Below are 18,511 nucleotides of genomic sequence, written 5' to 3'. Positions count from 1 at the left end.
TTTCAGAAGAACAAGCTGAAGAAGAGTGTCCGTGTGCAATTATCACTGACTGGCATACCAGTTTTTTGTGCTGCCTGAAAGCTGCTGATCTCAAGTCAAACCTTTAACAATAAAAATGATCCCTGAAAAGTGCCAACATGAGGAATGCCTTCGGTACCAGAAAATAGCTTAGTTCAGCCTAGACAAACACAACCCAAAATCTGTAGTTGTATCCAGTGCAATTTATTGACGACAGTTCTTGGTTACATTTCCTTCTCAGAATTCCAGAAGGAACATGCAAGTTACAGCAGCTAAGAGCCCCAAACTGTCTTACACCTCCTCCTCCTCCTCTTGCAGACAGTCCCTTCCCAGCAAGTCAGTAAGGGGGCCTTCCATATTGCAACTCCTTGAGACTCGTTACATTCCTTTTAGTATCCTGTTTGTATCAAAATAAATTATAAAGGACATAACGACCTGCACAGCTTTTGAAATGCAGAGCATAAGTTCTGACTTCAGTTGCACCCCTGTAAAGCAGGGATAACCTTAGTGCAATTGACCGTGGAAGCGCTTGGGTGTGAAGTTGGCATTAGTGGGACTTGATTCAGGACTAGTGTCCCTACATACAGCATCTCAAGAAGTAATTCAGTGACACAGCTGCCACCTTTAGCACCACATATATATTGGTCATTTTACAGGAATTTCTTACCAGGCTGCTACATCATTTACGGTTGGACTTTATGATCTTAAGGGTCTTTTCCAACCTAAATGATTCTATGATTCTATGACTCTATCATCATTAGCAGGTATGATGCAAGTGGTAGAGAAACACAAAACCGTCTGCTGATGTCCTTTCAGTAACCAGCCAGCTAAAGGCTCCAACAGAAATTCCAGCACATCTCGCTGAGGCAACAGAAATTACTGCCCCCAGCTATCTGCTCTACCTGCCTGCTGGAGATTTCTGCAACACAGAACAACTGTGAGAAGCTAATGTGGACCCCTCACACCCACCCCAGGAATGGAGCAGCTGAGGGCTTGTGCTGACGATGCCTGGGAAGCTTCGGCAGAGGGGCACCAGCAAACGGTGGCAGCTCTCAAGTCCCAGTGTGCCACAGCTGTCTGCTCAGAACATTTTTTTCCTGTACTTTGTGATCAGTAAACGCCACACTCTCCTTTCAGTGGCAGGAGATTTTTGCATAGACAACACACTGCTTCCAGGGGGTACAAAAAAAATCTGAACATGCCCTTTTCCTCAGATTACTGTGCACTAGATGTGCAGATAATGCAACTGGTCACTAATGCTGTGTTTGGGTGGGGGGTGCCTGTTGCTTTTTTGAACAAGCTCAAGTCTTAGCACGAACAAACCGGGTAACCATTAGTATGAAAGCCCACGGAAAAACCAGGCGGAGTAGGAAAGACTTTGTGAGTCCCTTCCTTTGATAAGTACTGAACTTCCTGTCACCCCGGCCATAGGAATTGTTGATGACAGTGATGGCCGCAGATTGGCCAGGGTACAGACTGAGTATATTTGTTTACTTAAAAGAACAAAAGTTTTATGGAAAACCGTAAGATTAATAGGTCAGGGCAGAAACAAAAGGAGGTAAAAGGGACAAATGGGGACTGAAGGTGAGGTCAGAACACTGGCAGATAGGGAAATGTTGTACTGAAATAGTCAGTCAGTACCAAGTTCAGCAAAGAGCACAAGGCATTTTTGGAGAAAACTGAAGAGCCCTCATTGAACTGTTTCTGTAGGTGTGCTGGCTGACTGTTGTCCCTGGCTGCTGTGTATCCCCAAGGTCACATGCTGAGAAGCAGCAGAACACAGAACAGACTGGCAGGCATCCCACTGAATCTTCAGCTTTGTCAGCCAACACTGGTAGACTCCATTGTAGGTTATTACTAAATGCATTCCTCTTCTGCCCTAGGAGAGAAGACCTAGAAGTACATTTTGGAAGACAAGACAAATGCTCTTCTCTCAGATTTAGGCTTCCAGATGGTCTGACACAGTGTGGCTGCACAATCCAAAGTGACTGTACAATGGATGTGTTTTAACCGCCCATATCAAATGAAGATTGAAGTCCTCGCTTCAGGGAAGTTTGACACAGATCCAGCGCCTGGGCAAAGAGCATGCTGATGTAGAAATAGTGAAGGCATCCAAGTAGGCACACTCCGAGTGATTCCGTATCTGGAACCTGAAAAAATACAGGAAGAAAATAGTGATTACTAAATAATTTCTACTACTGAGTCAAATATTTTAGCCTGCTGTAAAACAAAACTTCTGCTAAAGTAGTTTCCAGTTGATTTTGGTCCCCTGTGATATGGTAGTTTCAGCTGCTAAAAGCAAGGTGAGTGCTAAATCACATTTGAAAAGCCTGTTTAGCTCACGCAGTGTTGCATGAACCTCCATTTCTATGAACAGTCCATGCCAGGTATCATACAATAACAGAAGGAAAGACAAAAGACAGCTTATGATATATCCTGGCTAGGACATAGACCAAGACAAGGGCAACTGCTGTTTGATGTGCCTGATGCAGAGCTGTTGTAGCCCACACATTTTCTAATATAAATAGAGGGAAAAATCTGGGTTGTCTGCAGGTTGTGACAAACTCACTAAAGCAGGTACGATTTTTCTTATGAAGCTGCTTAACCCATCTGAGGATGATTATTCCCTCCCACCTGTCATTTCATTCTCTTTCATCCCTAAAAAATGTATGTATAATTGCTAGATATTGTGTATTTCAGGAAGACGAGCACAAAGGATCACATTGGAAATCAAAATTTCTGAAGATCTGAAAAAGAGATTGAAGTGACTATATTATCTACTGAAAAATATGTATAAATTAAGGTAAATAGGGATAATCAATAACATTAACTTGATGTGCTGAGCTACCAAAAGCCCCTTCTTGAATCAGGGACTTCTCTACATTGATGCTATTGGAGTTAGATCAGTAATAACTGCAAGAGTTCATTTTCAAAGTCACAGTTATAAATCATAGGAAAAAAAAGAATCCTGATAGAAATAACATTGTGCTGCAAACCCTAATTCTACATTCGCTTAAGTATGTGTTAGACAATCACAAGGAACTTACGAGTCCACCTTCAAGGCAATACCATTCTCCCAGTAGAAGCTTTCACCTTTCTTGCGCAATCCAATCCAGGAGTCATCTATTTTCAAACGCTTAGTTAAAGAACGCTAAAAAAAAAAAACAAAACACATACCCTTTTTTTTTTTTTGTCAACATGAGCTCTCACAACAAGAAGCAAATTCCTCCTGTGACTTTTACTGTCATCTATAACACTTTCATAAGCATTTCACTGAGAGTTAAGAGCCTAATTCTGCCTTTGAACTGACCCTTGTAGTATCATAAACTTCAGTGAAGTTATTCAATTCTATACCCTTGAAAATTATTACTGTTCACTACACACAAAAATACCCCAAAACCATGTATTGGTCGTGTCTGTCTATATATGTTTATCAATCTCTACATATGCAGCTTGGTCTAAATAGGCTGATACATACAGGTGTTTCCTGCATTTCAAGTGGGCATATGGGAACTCCTCCCCTTCCCAATTATTGTTTAAGTAATTTATAGTTTTTTGTCTGTGGATGTACAGATAAAAAGAGCAAAAGACAGTTCACTGCTCCAGAAGTTTGCAACAACCTGTATCAAACACAGCAAAGAACAAGGGAAGATAACAGAAACAGCAATTGCAATGGGTTAGTATTACAGAATTCCCTGCGACAAGCTATCAGTAGACTCAGTGAACTTAAAAATGAGATAAATATTAGCTGTCAGCATGGACTCTAATGGACATGGAGAGAGTGCACCCTTATACTCCTCCACTCTCCTCTAGCAACTTGAATTCAATACAGTTCAGAAGAAACTGTCTCAGTATGGTCCCAATGCCATTTCTGCAGTTTTTTGGTGTACCTTCTTCTGGTGTGGCTCATGTTATCCAGTGCTGGAGACCAGACAACGCATGCCACAGAGCACTCAGCTGGCCCAGTAAGCCAATGTCAGTGTTCCTGTGCTTTTCTTTCATAAGTTGTGTTTACAGTTTGTAGGTGTAAGGTTTTTAAGCAGTAATTTAAATAACACCAATTTCTGCATAGCCAATTATCGGCTGAGTATCACAGGCACTGAATTAGAAGTGAAGCTTTTAGATGCATAAGGAAGAGAGGCGTTTACAAATTTGGTAAGAGGTGATCAGTCACAGGGCAGCAATGCAGAAGGGGCTTGTGGAGAGGGGACAAGCTGGCAAATACGGTTGGAATTACTGGCAAAGAAAGCGGTCTGATGATGGGATAAAATGAGAGACCACATTGAGTAAGGGACTCATACATGAAGTAAGAACTAGGCCCTGCGTCTTTCTCATTGTTGAAATTCTTGTGGCTGTAAAAATATTTATTAGCTCAAGTCAAATTCAGATGTGACTTGATCTGTGCAATTTCACTGAGGTTTCCTCCATCTCAATATCTGCTACACCACTAATATGTATCAGCCAACCAGAAAAGTAGCCTTTTGACCTCTATTCAACAATCACAGTAACAAGAAAGCTCAAATGTCAATCTATCTAAAAACTAACTTTTTGATGAAACTAGTTTCTCATTGACAATACTCAAAAGACAGCAGATCTGTAAGAGCATATTACAGTTTTAGTAGCATGCAGCAGGGAGAAGTCACTAGCATTCACCAACTCAATGCAACTGGACCATAATACAGGCAAATCAAAATATTTTAACAAACTTAATAGCATGAGAAAATGTCCAAACCAGCTTCAGCAGGGGTATATTCCCACCACTGGTACAAGCACACACCTCTAAGAGGCATTAAGGCATATCTAAAATCAGATGCAAGCAGATAAAGATGGATAATTTCCACTACGCTGAGAAATGGTTTTAAATGTTTGGTTTCTTACAGAAACCAAAGCATTCATTCATTTGGCTGTACTGGATGTTGGACAAATTCATACCTTCTTTGAAGATGAAGGTCCATAGGACAGAAAAGTAAAACTAAGCAAACTAATTCATAACAAAGACCTTTTCATAGTCATTCAAGTCAAATCCAGGCACCAAAGCAGAGCACCAAAGCAGATGGTCTTCCCACTACCTGAATTCACACAGCTTAGTTACTTATCTTACAAAGATTTAAAGGATAAGCATTGCACGCAAAAAAAAAAAATGAAAGCTTTGTCCAGGAAAGAGGGAGATACAGAAGTTGTGTTCTGTTTTGTTGTTGCTTTTTTTTTCCCGTTACCATTTCTTCCTGGTTTTCGAAAACGGCTAGCAAGGATTCATTCTTAGCGCAGAAGGTCTGACTAGATGTCCAGTTTTTTTCCTCCTCTGAGATGAAATAACATTTATTTTTGTAACCTATCCACTCGCTGGGGCACTGTTCAGGAGGAAATTTTCCGTGGTGAGATGTCTCAGGTTTTACAACTGGGAAGGAAAAGAAAGAACAAAATTTCTACCTGGTAAAATCTTAGCATTTATCAGCATAACTCAACATAAAATGTAGATTTTTTTGGAAAGCCAATGCCACACTAGATGCCAGAAGAGAAGCCAAAGGAAGTGCAAGGGTCCCAACCTTCCCTGCCTTTCAGGCACTCTCTTCAGCTGAGAAATGTGAGAGCTGGGGGCTGCAGCCCTATTATTACAATCAGTAGAAAATAAGCAGGGTTTGGAAAACACTCCTGAATTTTAGAGAATTAGAGGCATTGACAATTGACGATTTATACTCGACGCATTTTAAATCCAGTAATAGGGTAAAAAACCTCATACTGTTAATTTATTGATCAAATACATTTTAAGTAATGAAGTTGCTTGAATATCTACAACTGGTGAGATATTTCATGAAGACAAGTTGCTTTGATTTTGTATCAGACCTTTAAGTGATAAATCTGTGTGAAGGTAAGTAATTTAGATGTTGATATGATGCTAATGAAATTTTTCCGTTAATGAAGAGGTAAAAATTATTATTATTTGGACATAATGGTTTGGAGAACGGTTCATTGTAGTTGCTCCCTAGCACATTTTGATGCCCTCTCTTCACCTTCTTTCTGTCACAGTAGCTCTGTGGGGGTGACAGGACTCACTGGCTTGTTTTGTTTCAGCGCTGAGTTTAATTTCTTGCAATGAAGAGAATTAATTTGCATTTACTTTGGTTTCTATTTTCCAAACAAAAATAATCTGCCCTGATTGTTACTGAATGGCTACAGTGACCTTTTCTGTGCAGCAAGGTGTCTTGTGTAACACACGCAGGCTCACGCAGTGTATAAAGTGTATTTCCTGGGATCAAATCCAGACCTTCTGCACCCAGAGTGCATTTATCCACTGCTTAAGCTTGGGGATGGCTAATACTGAAATGAAAGTAACTGGCCGTTATGTGAGCAGAGGGGCTTCCAGAGTGAATTGATCTCCCAGACTCTGCAGCCTGCTGTGGCCCCGCTTGCTCTCTTTTCCTTTCTAATCAGCTACTCTCTTTGCTATATATAATTGGAGACCCCTTAGCAAGTCACCTGTGAACACTGCCCTCATGCCCTCCAAGAATATGTGACTGATTCCATTTAAATAAAAGCCTAACAAAGCAAAGGAAAATCAACAGGGACAGATGACACTATCGTCCTCCATTCATTTCCATGTACGTGCAGAGGACCTCACTACTGTTCCTCATGCTGTTGCAGGGGGCAGACCGAAGATGTATTTAATGCAGAGATCCAAGAGCTCCCTGTGCAGATGGGGCTGTGGAGGCTCCACTGAGACACATATGCACCCAGTGACTCAGCTCAGGTAACACTGCCGGCAAGCACAGCCTTTGCTCCTACAGGTGAGTTCTGCGGGGGACGGTGGGAGCACATCTGGGCCCCCACCGTGCCAGCGGAAGGTAGGGCTGGCTTCTTCTTAAAAATACAGCATGTAACACAAATGGATTTTTAAAAACAAAAAGGCAGAATGACCCCCAAAGACTATTTGTGAAAAAAATAAGCTAGCCATATCACGTAGTTGTCTTCCACGTGTGACAATAAAGGAGCCCTCAAGACCAGATATATGAGCAGCCCTGGAGTCTATGCCTGGAGATGCGATGCTGACTTAGTGCACTAGCTAGTATAATCAGGTAAGTTACTGGTCATAAGCACAGACAAGACAAGCATATACCACATGCACGGCCAGGCAAAATACTACACTCTTACGAGTAGTAAGGATGCCGGGGGCGGGGGGGGGGGGGGGGGGGGGGGGCGGAAATTAACACAAAATCATCTGGATTTTATCTGTAGCGACAGTTCTCTCTCCTTCTAAATTCTGCCTGGAGGTTACTTATTCAACCTTATACAGACATCAGAACAACTGAAATAGTGATGGAAGTCCCAGGTTTTCTGACTGCAGGCACTGCAGAGTACTAATCTTGGTGTGCTTGACTGCTGTGATCCTGGAGCCCAGTAGTAAGAGAAAACATATCTCAAATCGAAAACGTTCCAAAAGCTTACCAAATGCAAGGATGATGACCATCAGTATAAATCCAAAAACTAGGCACAGCCAATGGCCTGTGAAAAAGAAGATCATTAACGGTTTTGGATACATGAGCACTTAAGCTCAGACTGTATTTCAGTATTGAGACAGCAGCAGGACAGTCTTTCATTTAAGCTCCAAGTATGTAAATATAAAGCACTACTGAAGTCAAACAAGGCTCCCTGAATTGACATTTATGTAACTGGACAGTTCGATAAAATGGCCAACTATCACCTAATTCTCATTTTTTTTGATCCGTATAAACCCTGAAGGTTTCCACCAATGTGCAGATTAGCAAATTTAAGCCTCACAGTCCCAAGTTTATCATCTCCTCTATGTTTTGCAGACCTCTTAGCACTGACCTCTGGAGGCCAAGAACTCGAAGGTCATCACTACCTCCAGTCAAGCTACATCCAGGTTTGGAAAACAGGAGAAAGTTCTCACGCAATTCAAACATTAAAGGTTGAGGTTCAGAGTATGGCTGAAGTCTCAAATATTTTCTCTTTGTCACAAGCTGTCCTTCACACACAAATTTCAATGCAGATGTGCAAGCTCACCTGTTGCAAAGGCACAAACTATTTTCTCTAATGAGGTTTGGCTTCACCTCCTACATCTTATCCAAGAGTACTTCGTACAGGTAAACTACCACATGGGAAAATGCCCATCTTCACACAAAAGGATCAGTTCACACTTGGATCAAATGTAACAGTTATCTTAATTTTTGTGACTACAGCTTTGCCTAGAAGTAAACTCCCAGGTTTTGTCTTGTCCAAGCCAGGGGACCTGGAACTAGATCTGGAGCTAGACTTCAGACTTCCTGCAGGATGGTGTCTTACCTAACACCAGAGAAAAAAAAATCTTACATTTTGACTGGAAGAACCACTCTTTACAGCGCCTCCCTATCCTCCACACCCACGAACAAGCTGCCACTTCTTGTTTGGAATCTTGTTCGACATTAGCGGACTCTGCGTTCCCACCAGGTGCTTGTGCCATCCGGGTGGTCTCAGCCTCCTGTTCATCCTCAGACTCCATCTACAGCTGGGAAACAAAGAAAGAAGCTATGTTTAACGAGTGCTTCCCCTACTGTCTGTAAACAACTGGAAATAGTAGAAATCCCAAAGCTGCCTTAGTTATTGCCTGTACCTGAGGGGATGAAGGCAGGGTGGACGGAGAAATGAGGAAACAAGTAGAAAACAAGGAGCTTGTGCAACATACCTGAGGCCCACCAAAAAGAAAAGGTGGGCCTCAGATACATGACACGTATCCTCCTTCCCAGGGAGGGAGGCGATGGGGAATGAGGACTGTAATGGAGGGAAAGGGAAGGACAGAGCAGATGGGAACAATGTGATAGGGCGGGGATAGGGCATAGCAAGGCAGGAGGGAAAGGTCACAAAAATCAGAGCCTTCCACTTCACCACTATGTAGCTTAAAGTAGTTTTGCCTGCATGTGAAAAGTTTGGGCAATTTCCCAGGTGAGGCTGAACCGGGTCTGCAGAGCTAAGTTCACTGTACCCTTTTGTGCTCGCTCCAATGAGTGATGTTTTCCTCACAGTCCTTCTTAAATCCCACTTTCGGTGACATAAATTTAACAGAAAAAGTCACCCAGAAAAGAACATGCAGCTATAAACATTATTGTGTCAGTGCAGAAATGTCAATTCATCTTCATGAGTTAGGTTATAACAGGGAAGAAAAAAAACCCACTCCTCTCTAGAAAAGGCTTCAACATCTTTACTTGTATTTCTGTTATTAATGTTAATTGGCACATGCCTAAGAGGCCTCCTCAGCTCCACAAATTCCTAACAGTAATTCGGTGCCTTAATGTCTCTAAGAATCAGACTCCACTTGCGCTTGGTCCATCCTATAAAAGCAGAAAGATGCTAAGGCTTGGAATTACATTCTCCAGCAAGCTGCTCTTTCCCCAAAGACTCTTCTGATTGCCCCGAACACATCCCCAAAACACCCTGCCCACTTTCGTGCCTGGATCTTCGTTGTTTGGTACGTGAACGTGGGTCTGCTCGTGGGCCGGGCCTCTTGCCTCCCGCGGGCATGCCGCGCTTTCTTACTGTACTGAAAAAAGCACTGGTTTTCACTCCAGCAGCGGGAGACTTTCTCCTCAACTTTCTCGCCCACGGTCGGGAAAACCCCTGTTCCACACCTGTGACTTTTGGGGAGGCCACAGGGAGCAACACAGCCAGCCGGGGCTCAGGCCAGCGACCGCTCTCTGCAGCTCAAGGCGTTTCTTGAAGGCGGGATGCCTGCAAAATCGTTTCAAAGAACCGTTCGGAAGAGCGCAGAAGAACGCGCAGCCTAACGGTCCGCGATTTCTCACTGAGCCACAAACCACTTCCATTTTGGAGAGCTTATTTAGCTAAAGAACGGTGCTCTCGCTTTTTTTGCGCCGACGAAGTGTTTCCTTTGGAGGGAACGCGGGCGGGAGCTCCGTCTGTTCTAGGCCGCCAGACAACTGCAAGTGAACCACGAAGCTCCATCCCCCCCCGCCCTCTCGATTTTAAACAAGCACATTTTCCTCCTCTTTCCTCCTCATCTTTCCTCCTCGTCCTCCTCCTCTTTCCTCCTCCTCGTTCTCCCCCTCTTTACTGCTCGTTTTCCTCCTCTTCCGTCCCACCTGCCCCCCGGCTCTGGCTCCGGCGGGGGCTGCGTAGGGCCCCCCGGCCGGCCCGATCCCGGGCAGGAGCAGCACCCTACCTTCTCCCGGCGCCTCAGGTTACCGGCAGCCGCAGCCCGCCTGAGGGGAAGCGGCGGCCCCGCGGGCGCGAACCCGGCGTCCGCCGCCCCAGGCCTTCCGGCTTCTGCCGCGCCCGCTCGGCCTCCCCCAGCGCCGCCGCCCGCCGCGCTCCCCGCCCGCCCGCTCCTCACCGGCGCCGTCCCGGGGCCGCCGTCGGGGCCGGGACCCTGCTCCGCCGCGGTCACCTCCGAGGGCGAGCGGCCGGCTCCCGCCGCCGCGGCGATGGAGGAGGCAGGCGGCGGCGGCGGCGGCGGCGGCGGCGAGGTCTCGTTGTCCCCGTCCTGGCGCCGCGTCGAGCTGCGGCGGCTGAGGCGGCTCCGGCGGCGGTTCTCCTCCGACCCGCTGCTGGCCCGGCTGCCGCCCGGGGACGGGTCCCCCGCGGCCCGCCGGTCGGTGGTGCTGATGGGACCGACGGCGGAGGGAGAGCGGCTGCTGGCGAAGGCGGCGACTTACCGGAGACGCAAAGCCGGGCCGGGTGAGTCAGGCGGGAGGGGGACGGCAGGGGAGCGGGGGGCTGCGGCCAGGCCCGGCCGTGCCCGGGCGGAGCGGGGTGGGACGGGGAGCCGGCGGGCTGGCTGGCGCTGGGACTGGGGCTGGCGCTGGGACTGGGGCCGGGACTGGGACCGGGACTGGGACTGGGGCTGGGACTGGGGCTGGGGCCGGGACTGGGGCCGGGGCCGGGGCCCGCCCGTCCGCCCTGGGCGATGCCGTGGGCATGAAGCGGGCGGAGGGGGGGGGGGGCACACACCGTCTTCTGCGAGTGTTTCTGCGGGATTTCGCAATTTAGTACCTCTTGAAAGCCGGTACGGAAGCTCGGCGGTGCTGCGGTCGAAGTTTCAGGGGTAGGTGCGAGGGTTTGGGAAACCTTAAGGAAGTTAATGTAGCTCTGCATGGGTTGGTTTTTTTGACCCGAGTCTTCAGATCCCGACACATGCTTCGTTCCCTGACGTGCTTTAATATTTCTTTCTCTCCTTAGATGTGCGTTCACACCTCTGTTTCTGGAAAAGAATTGCAGGAATCATCATCGCTGTTGCTGTGATTTTACTCTTATCATGGATTACCTTGAGTGAGTGCGTTTATTTCAGAAAGCCTAGCTCTGGAAAGAGAAGTTCAGCGCTTTTCTCTTTTGTTATGCTGTCTCGTCATTGCTGAGGGGGAAGAGGTATTTTCACTGGTTTTCAGCTCTCCCACTCACACTGTCATGGCTGCTGTTAGAGAGAGAGAAGAATCCAGAAAAAGAAAGCGAAACTAAAAATGTGTTAGGCATTGACCTTGGACAGTTGTTTCTGGTAGCATTAAACTGACTTTTTTTTTTTTTAAATTGCCTGCAGGATTTCATTGTACCACAGCACGGCAAAATGCTGAGGAACGACAGAGCCATAAGCAGCGTTAGGGAGGCAGTACTGACTTCTTAACTTGTCTTGGCTTTGGCCTGTAGAGTTATACTTACAGCTGAGTACACTGAACCAGAACCTGTTTAGTGTCAAATTTTAGCTGCTTCACGGTAGATAACTAGTGTCTATGTTTGCACTCTTTGTCAAAGATGGCCTTCTGCCCTGACGTTCTCGCCCGTGGTGTCTCCGGTGTAGCTGGAGCTTTGCACATGCACATGCCGGAGTCTGTTTGCTGGCACGTGCCTGGCGTGTGAGCACGTAATCAGGGTTACTGGACCCACTGTAGCTGGTATAACTGGAAAAAACCACGACTGAGCCCAATCCTTCAGTCGTATTATGTTCACCCACCTCCTGCTGAATTCAGTGCAAGTCGTGGATATTTTTAAGATGGAGGAAGCAGGTCAAGAATTTGTAAGCGTGTATACAATTGTATTTTAAACACATAATAATGAGTAAGTAACGTTCTCTTCATTTCTTCATTTGAACAAAAGATCCACCTAAATTACCACAGTGGGAGCCGTGCCCTGATGACTGGCTCTACTACAAGAAGAAGTGTTACTATCACTCAGGAGCCGTGGCAGATTGGAGTTCCAGTCAGGAGTCCTGCTCTGACTATGGAGCTTCCCTTGCAGTGATTGACAGCCCCCAGGAGCTGGTAAGGTGTCCAGCACCTTGAATTCGGTGTTATGTCTGCTGTCCTAACAGTTTCTGTAACTCCATCACTTGTTCCCTTGTTGAAACCCAGCATACTGTGTGGCAGACTTGTTTGCGGCAAGTTGGTACAACCTACAGATGTTTTCAGCACAATGTGGTCTGTTCACTAAAATCCGCTGTAGAAATTCTGTTATTACCTTAGAGGGTTTTTCAGAAATTTAAAAGGCAAACTATGTATAAATGAAAAGTAAAGTCTGAAAAAATACAAAAATGGAGTTGTGACTCCTAATTACTAATAAAGAAGGTGTGGTTGGTTTTTTCTGAACTGGCAATTTATGTGCGCATTGTAAGTTAGGCAATTTAGCCTGTCGTCTCCCCTCACACCCTCTGGACGTTCATTCTCTCTCCAGGGTACCCAAAAGTACAGTCAGCAGCAATTCCCACACTAAATATAACTCTAAACTAATTTTGAGTTTACAGACCACTTGTGCACATCCATGTGTTTTATCTTCTTGATACTCTTTAAGGACGCAGGTCTTTTAAAGGGTGCTTTCTTTAGCATAACAAATGCTTTAGTGGCCAACCGAGGAACAGAAATGTGTTGTTAGTTCTGTGCAAAATAGTCAATTTCTTCATTTCCACGGAAGGCAAAGACTGGCTGTGGTTGTATGATGCTGGGAGCCATGGTACTCAAAATACATGATTCGTGCAGGAGGTTCTACCTGTGGTTTTTGTTGTTTTCAAACCATTTTTCTTTTTACTATGTTCTTTGAGTCTCCTGTAGTGTCCTACCAATTCAGGGTGTTCTGCATGGCTGAGAAAAACAAAAGAAATTAGCACTATAGCAAATGTGTTTTCAGAGACGATTATAGGATCATAAGGAAAGAATTGAGAAAGACTTTGTTTTATTCACACTGCAGATGGTAAACTGTGCGTGTGCCCTCGAATGTCCTGGAGTTTGGGTTTAGGTAGTCCCAACTGACTTTACGGTCAGTAATATAAGGAACAGGAAAACAGAATGAATTCACACACTTATGATACGATTAGTGTCAAGAGTAAAAGTGTGAAAAATGGGAAGTTGGGAGATTTTAAATGTGTGACTTGAATTTGATAGAGACGCAACGTAACTGACATCCAAGGAATTATGGTGACGTAAGAGTCAAGGCAACCTGTGCCGAGTCAGGCACTGTGTCCCTGCTAAATACACGTCCTTGTACTGAAACACCATTCTACTAGTTCACTATTGTGTAATGTGATATGGTATTTCTAATAACATACATGGATGTTTTTAATGATGGGGTGGGACAGGGTGTAGGTGGATGGTCAGTAACACTCTGCATGACTACCAACTAGATAGCTGGGACCTTATTGACTATTAGTAATGGGTCTAGGGCTTCCTTTATTATTTCATCTGATTAAATTTAGCAGTAAAACATCAGTGACCTGTAAAAAAAAGTCCACCATTGTATATTCTGTGACGCAGTTTATATCTATGCAGTTTTTATACAAAAAGCTATATAATCATAATCATAAAAAAATCTAATAGCCGTATGTCATTTTATTCTGTGTTTTGTCTAGAACTTTATAATGTATCGAATACGCATAACAAACTTCTGGATTGGGCTGCGCAGGAAAGGAAACAAGTTCTTCTGGGTGAATGGAGAGTCATTTGACACAAACTTGTGAGTTTTCTTTCAAATATACTATGCAGGAATGGAGTCAGTGGCTTCTACTTTTGTCCAAGTAGAAAACTTAGTCTCTGTTACATACTCCAATGTAGATAAACTGGCATATCTTACCAAATGAGGGCTGTCATATGGCTGTAAAAATGCTAATACTATGCTAATAAAACTAGTTATGTCCCCAGAGAAGTGGGGAAGGGGCATGACTGCCTGCTTTTTCCTGTGGTGGCATAGCAGCTGATAGGTTATGCCTAGAATAATCTGTTTCTGTACAATCCCGCTGTATGAGGTGGATAACATTTGCCTTATTAGGAAGAATTACCACTGTTAGACATTATGATTTGTTTGAATTAGCTTGCCCTGTTGGTCTTGCAGGGTTCAACATGCAGCCGGTATAGACAGGGCCTCCTAAGACCAACTGAGGTGTTCAGGGCCACGTTGGAAGGTCACTGGGCTGGGGGGTGGTGTACTCAGAAGGCATCACTTTTGCCCACTTTGTATCCCAGAGATTGGCTTTCTTTGCAGCCACATCCTATGTATTCTGCAGAGGTTCAGCAAAATCGGTGAGAAGAGGTGGCAGAGCCCCAGTCTATACTGGAGGAGTACTGCTGCCATGGGTCCCACTGGGATCCTCTCTCTCTCTTGCTCTGAAGAGTTGGGCCTTTTGTGCCCACAAAACATTGTAGACTATGAAGTACAAGTACACATACATCTCTGTGGGGATCAAAGCAACTTGCTTTAATAGAAGGTGCATCAGAGCATCACCATGTGTTTCATCACGTGCACGTGAATTCTGATCCTCCCAATGTGAAGTGGGGCTCATTTTAAATCATTCTCTACTTTGTTCTCCACAGTCTTAAAGACCCAGTTTTACAAAGAATAAGAAATAGGTTTTCTGAATTTTAGGCCACAGTTCTGCTCTAATTCTTATTTTTCTCTTGCCTTTCTAGATTTCCTGTCAATATAACCAATGATGGAGACTGTGTCCATATAGATTCAGCCTTCATCTCTACCAGAAGGTGCTCCTCACTCAGGAACTGGCTTTGCACCATTGGTCAGTTTAGTCCCAAGACAAGCTCTTAATAGGGAACACCTGGCTGTGCAAGTACAGAGACTTGCTCCACGAGAAGTTGGAATTCAGAATACTGAAAGTCTTTGCTGCAGGAGGTCCATGAGGGCAAGAGGTGCTGTGGCGAGGATCATATCCAAACTTCTCCAGGAGAAGCAATCCAGGGAGTAATAGTGACTCCATGTGAAAGAGGTAATTGGTTAAGAATTAGCAGTATGGAGAGGAAATGGTGATACAACCGCCCTGGCAAAGAACAAAAGTTGCTTCTTGGTGATACAGTTTCATTGTTGAAACTGCTGAAGGACATGGCAATGGATGCTTTCCTTGAGAACTCTTCACAATTGCAAAACACAGTTTTTTAGGGCAGCTAAAAACATTGTTAGATGGATATGAAAATGGACATATTGAAAATGCAGTTCATAGTGAACCCAGTGATGTGTTTTTTCCTGTTTTCTGTGGAGCTCAGTAATTCTTTGTCTGAGAACTTTCAGTTTGTCTTTGTGGTAAGTGGGTGAGATATCATAAGGTGTTTTGGCTTCCCTCCCCTTCTTTTTCCATGGATTTTTCAAATGTGATTGGCATGTAAAGTCCAAGGATATAAATGGGAGCTTTGTAAACCGGGAAGGCAGATAACAACTAGGTCTTCTAGTGAATGGCACTGGTGTTATGGGGCATATAGAGTGGGACAGATTACAAATACTCTTCTCTATCCCTCTGGACTGATCTGCAAACCTGACGGCTACTACCGAAAACTTCCCTGAATATGTGGCTGCAGTAGGAAAGCTCTCAGACTGAATCACGCACAGCTGTCATTTTGGGAGGGCTGAGGAAGTCAAGTGGACTTAGAAGGGGAGAGACATGTATATGTAGCATGGAAAGGGTTCTAGGGCAGCTTAAATTGAGGTACTGTTGTGTTTATCTGTTTGCCTGTGCAGTGGAAAAAAAAGCTTTTATTGTCTCCAGCACAGCTATTTTGTCCAGTGACTTGTGTGGGCAAGGATAGTTAATAGCCCATGGGACAGATGCAATAATGCTAAATAGCATTGCACCTTGGATTAATCTGTTTAAATTCTTGGCGTGATGCTCTGCAAATGAGCAGTGGGGGCATGGTAGGCTCACCTGGAAGATCTGTGGTTGGTTCCTACCTGGTCATTCTCAGATTCAGCAGATACCTGTACAATGACTACTTCCCAAGATACATGATTTACAAAGGGTGGGCACCGTCTTTAAAAATGTGAACCAGAAGAAAGGCTTTTTAAGCCAGGAAAATGTTCTCATCTGGAAACAGAATACTGCTTTAAGCTCAGGGAAGATGAAGAGTCTGGCATATTGATCTTCAAAGAAATGGGAAGAAGAAATTGCAAATTGCTATAAATGCACTTGGTATTTATCCAGAAGATGTACTCCTTTGGAGGGGAAGAAATAGGTGAGAGGAGAAACTGGAACAGAGTATTCAATATATCTTTGTTCCCACCAGTCATTCCCCAAGAAAGCACAAGAACAGAAGGGGAAGCACCTTGTAAGGAACCGTGGACAGGGTTCAGATTGCCAGGGTAAGGGACCTATTGCCCACCACATGTCAAAAGTCCTGTTGAAAGAGTCAGCATGAAGTGCCAGACAGGGTGAGCAGTCCATTTTGCCATCTCTGTAAATTGCCTTATAAATATGCCAATAAATACTTCAGTAGTTGTTCCCTGTGATGCTTTCGGTCTCTGCTTTTCGTTGAGCTTGCTTCTCTGCTTTAGATGTGTGGTGGTCCGAGACTGCTTTGTTTACCTTATGGTACCTGCTTCTTTAGTGTCGTGGTTTAACCCCAGCCAGCAACTAAGCACCATGCAGCTGCTCACTCACTCCCCCCCCCGCCACCCAGTGGGATGGGGGAGAAAATCGGGAAAAAGAAGCAAAACCCGTGGGTTGAGATAAGAACGGTTTAATAGAACATAAAAGAAGAAACTAATAATGATAATGGTAACACTAATAAAATGACAACAGCACTAATGAAAGGATTGGAATGTACAAATGATGCGCAATGCAATTGCTCACCACCCGCCGACCGGCACCCAGCTAGTCCCCGAGTGGCGATTCCCCGCCCCCCCTTCCCAGTTCCTATACTGGATGGGACGTCCCATGGTATGGAATACCCTGTTGGCCAGTTTGGGTCAGGTGCCCTGGCTGTGTCCTGTGCCAACTTCTTGTGCCCCTCCAGCTTTCTCGCTGGCTGGGCATGAGAAGCTGAAAAATCCTTGACATTAGTCTAAACACGACTTAGCAACAACTGAGAACATCAGTGTTACCAACATTCTTCACATACTGAACTCAAAACATAGCACCGTACCAGCTACTAGGAAGACAGTTAACTCTATCCCAGCTGGAACTAGGACATTTCGGCATGCTTAGTTACCGTCTGTAGGTGGGCATAGGACATTATTCAACAGTGAACTTCACAAACTCTGTGTAGGACCATGACAGAGTCTGTGAATTCATCATGAGCCTGACTGACTGGGAAGAGTCACCCCTCAGGTGATCCTTCCTCACAGGCCCCAGCCCAGGGGCTCAGGACCCCATTTTGGCTCAACCGATCCGTTGATTTTCCAGCTTCACCTCGGACCTGCCCTGATGATCTGGACACTTGGCTGAGCCAGGCTACTGACCACTTGCATTGAAAGTCTCACATGGCAGCTAAATTACAGCTAATTGCTAATAGCTTTAAGAAAACTAAAACCCATGTGAACTTCCCCTCATTTTGAGCTTTTTTTGTCAAGGAAAACTTGCACAATATTCCCCAGCTTTGTGAGGCGAAGTTAGGCGAGGAACATAGCAAGAGTCATACAAGAAGTGATTTTGCAACAGGTGAATTGCTGAATGCAATTTCATTTTAAACTTTCAATCAGAGTAGCAACCCACAAAAACAGAAGTTGAAAATAATATTTGGATAAATGTAATTGCTGTGTACATTTCCTGGATTATTTAACCACTGTGGTTAAAATTGAAATGAGTTGGATGTGTACTTTTTTTCTTGCTCGTCTAGATTATAAAGTTCTTGCGTAGTGAGCTCTTTGGCAGGAGATCAGTTTTCACTGTGTGATCTGCACAGGATCTAACATACTCATCTGTGATCAATTAATACAATAGCAATTAGATTTGTTATAACAATTAAATTACATGCATTTTCAAAAGTAGTTTCCCAATTCACCAAATAACATTTAACGTCTCCCAAAGTATGAAATTCCCCTGTGATTCCCCGTGCTTCCCTACCACACTCGGACATGCTGTGGACATTGTCATTTCCCAATGGATTCATGCTATCCCTAATCCTGTAACTGATGGAAAAGTGATGTTTTTCATTCAAAAAAATTGACTGGTACAGGCAAATAAACCCAGCTGGTGAGAAATAATCAGCGGTTGGAAGTTTTGCACAATGCTGAACTCCAGGGGAAGAGCAGAAGTTTGTAGGAACTTAATCTCCTGCCCTGCAAATCTGTG

General features: G+C 44.7%; 2 protein-coding genes across 10 annotated transcripts in view; one reads left to right on the top strand and one right to left on the bottom strand.

Annotated features, from left to right (window-relative positions):
• Window positions 1–206: 206 nt before the first annotated feature.
• On the bottom strand, window positions 207–10,449 carry LOC115352413 (C-type lectin domain family 2 member L-like). Of its 4 annotated transcripts, none has more exons than XM_030040553.2 (6): window positions 10,361–10,449; window positions 8,347–8,521; window positions 7,462–7,518; window positions 5,235–5,416; window positions 3,066–3,169; window positions 207–2,168 (listed from the first exon to the last, which is right to left on the bottom strand). In XM_030040553.2, the coding sequence occupies exons 2-6, from the start codon at window positions 8,513–8,515 to the stop codon at window positions 2,063–2,065; spliced, it is 618 nt and encodes a 205-aa protein (XP_029896413.1). In that variant the 5' UTR covers window positions 8,516–8,521; window positions 10,361–10,449; the 3' UTR covers window positions 207–2,062. The 4 variants fall into 4 exon arrangements, with proteins under 4 accessions (XP_029896413.1, XP_029896415.1, XP_029896412.1 ...); XM_030040555.2 differs by lacking the exon at window positions 10,361–10,449 and adding an exon at window positions 10,190–10,308; XM_030040552.2 differs by lacking the exon at window positions 10,361–10,449 and adding an exon at window positions 9,378–10,027.
• The window catches only part of LOC115352406 (C-type lectin domain family 2 member B-like), a 25,967-nt gene continuing 17,878 nt past the window's right edge, over window positions 10,423–18,511 (top strand). For 4 of the 6 annotated variants that reach the window (XR_005934210.1, XR_005934209.1, XR_005934211.1 and 1 more), the window contains exons 1-5: window positions 10,423–10,704; window positions 11,206–11,295; window positions 12,115–12,278; window positions 13,856–13,959; window positions 14,910–16,650. Coding sequence is in view for 1 of the 6 variants with exons in the window: in XM_030040534.2 (XP_029896394.1) it covers window positions 10,452–10,704; window positions 11,206–11,295; window positions 12,115–12,278; window positions 13,856–13,959; window positions 14,910–15,042 (744 nt within the window). In the remaining 5 variants the exon portion in view is untranslated. Of the gene's footprint in view, window positions 10,705–11,205; window positions 11,296–12,114; window positions 12,279–13,855; window positions 13,960–14,909; window positions 16,729–18,511 lie in introns of those variants that run through there. The other 2 variants (XR_005934213.1, XM_030040534.2) reach the window with 2 other exon arrangements.

Source organism: Aquila chrysaetos, chromosome 17 (assembly GCF_900496995.4).
Source record: "Aquila chrysaetos chrysaetos chromosome 17, bAquChr1.4, whole genome shotgun sequence".
In the NCBI taxonomy this organism is placed as follows: Eukaryota; Metazoa; Chordata; class Aves; order Accipitriformes; family Accipitridae; genus Aquila; species Aquila chrysaetos.
Note: the sequence above shows the minus strand (reverse complement) of the source record. Positions and strands in the feature narration are given on the sequence as shown.

Bases quoted from the DNA above. Each gene is read 5' to 3' on its own strand.
- LOC115352413 (XM_030040553.2), bottom strand. From the start codon at position 8,515: ATGGAGTCTGAGGATGAACAGGAGGCTGAGACCACCCGGATGGCACAA. The intron at 7,519-8,346 runs GTAAGATTTTTT...TCTTTTTCACAG, and splicing joins GTGGTTCTTCCAGTCAAAAT to GCCATTGGCTGTGCCTAGTT. The intron at 2,169-3,065 runs GTAAGTTCCTTG...GTATTTTTTCAG, and splicing joins ATTGCCTTGAAGGTGGACTC to GTTCCAGATACGGAATCACT.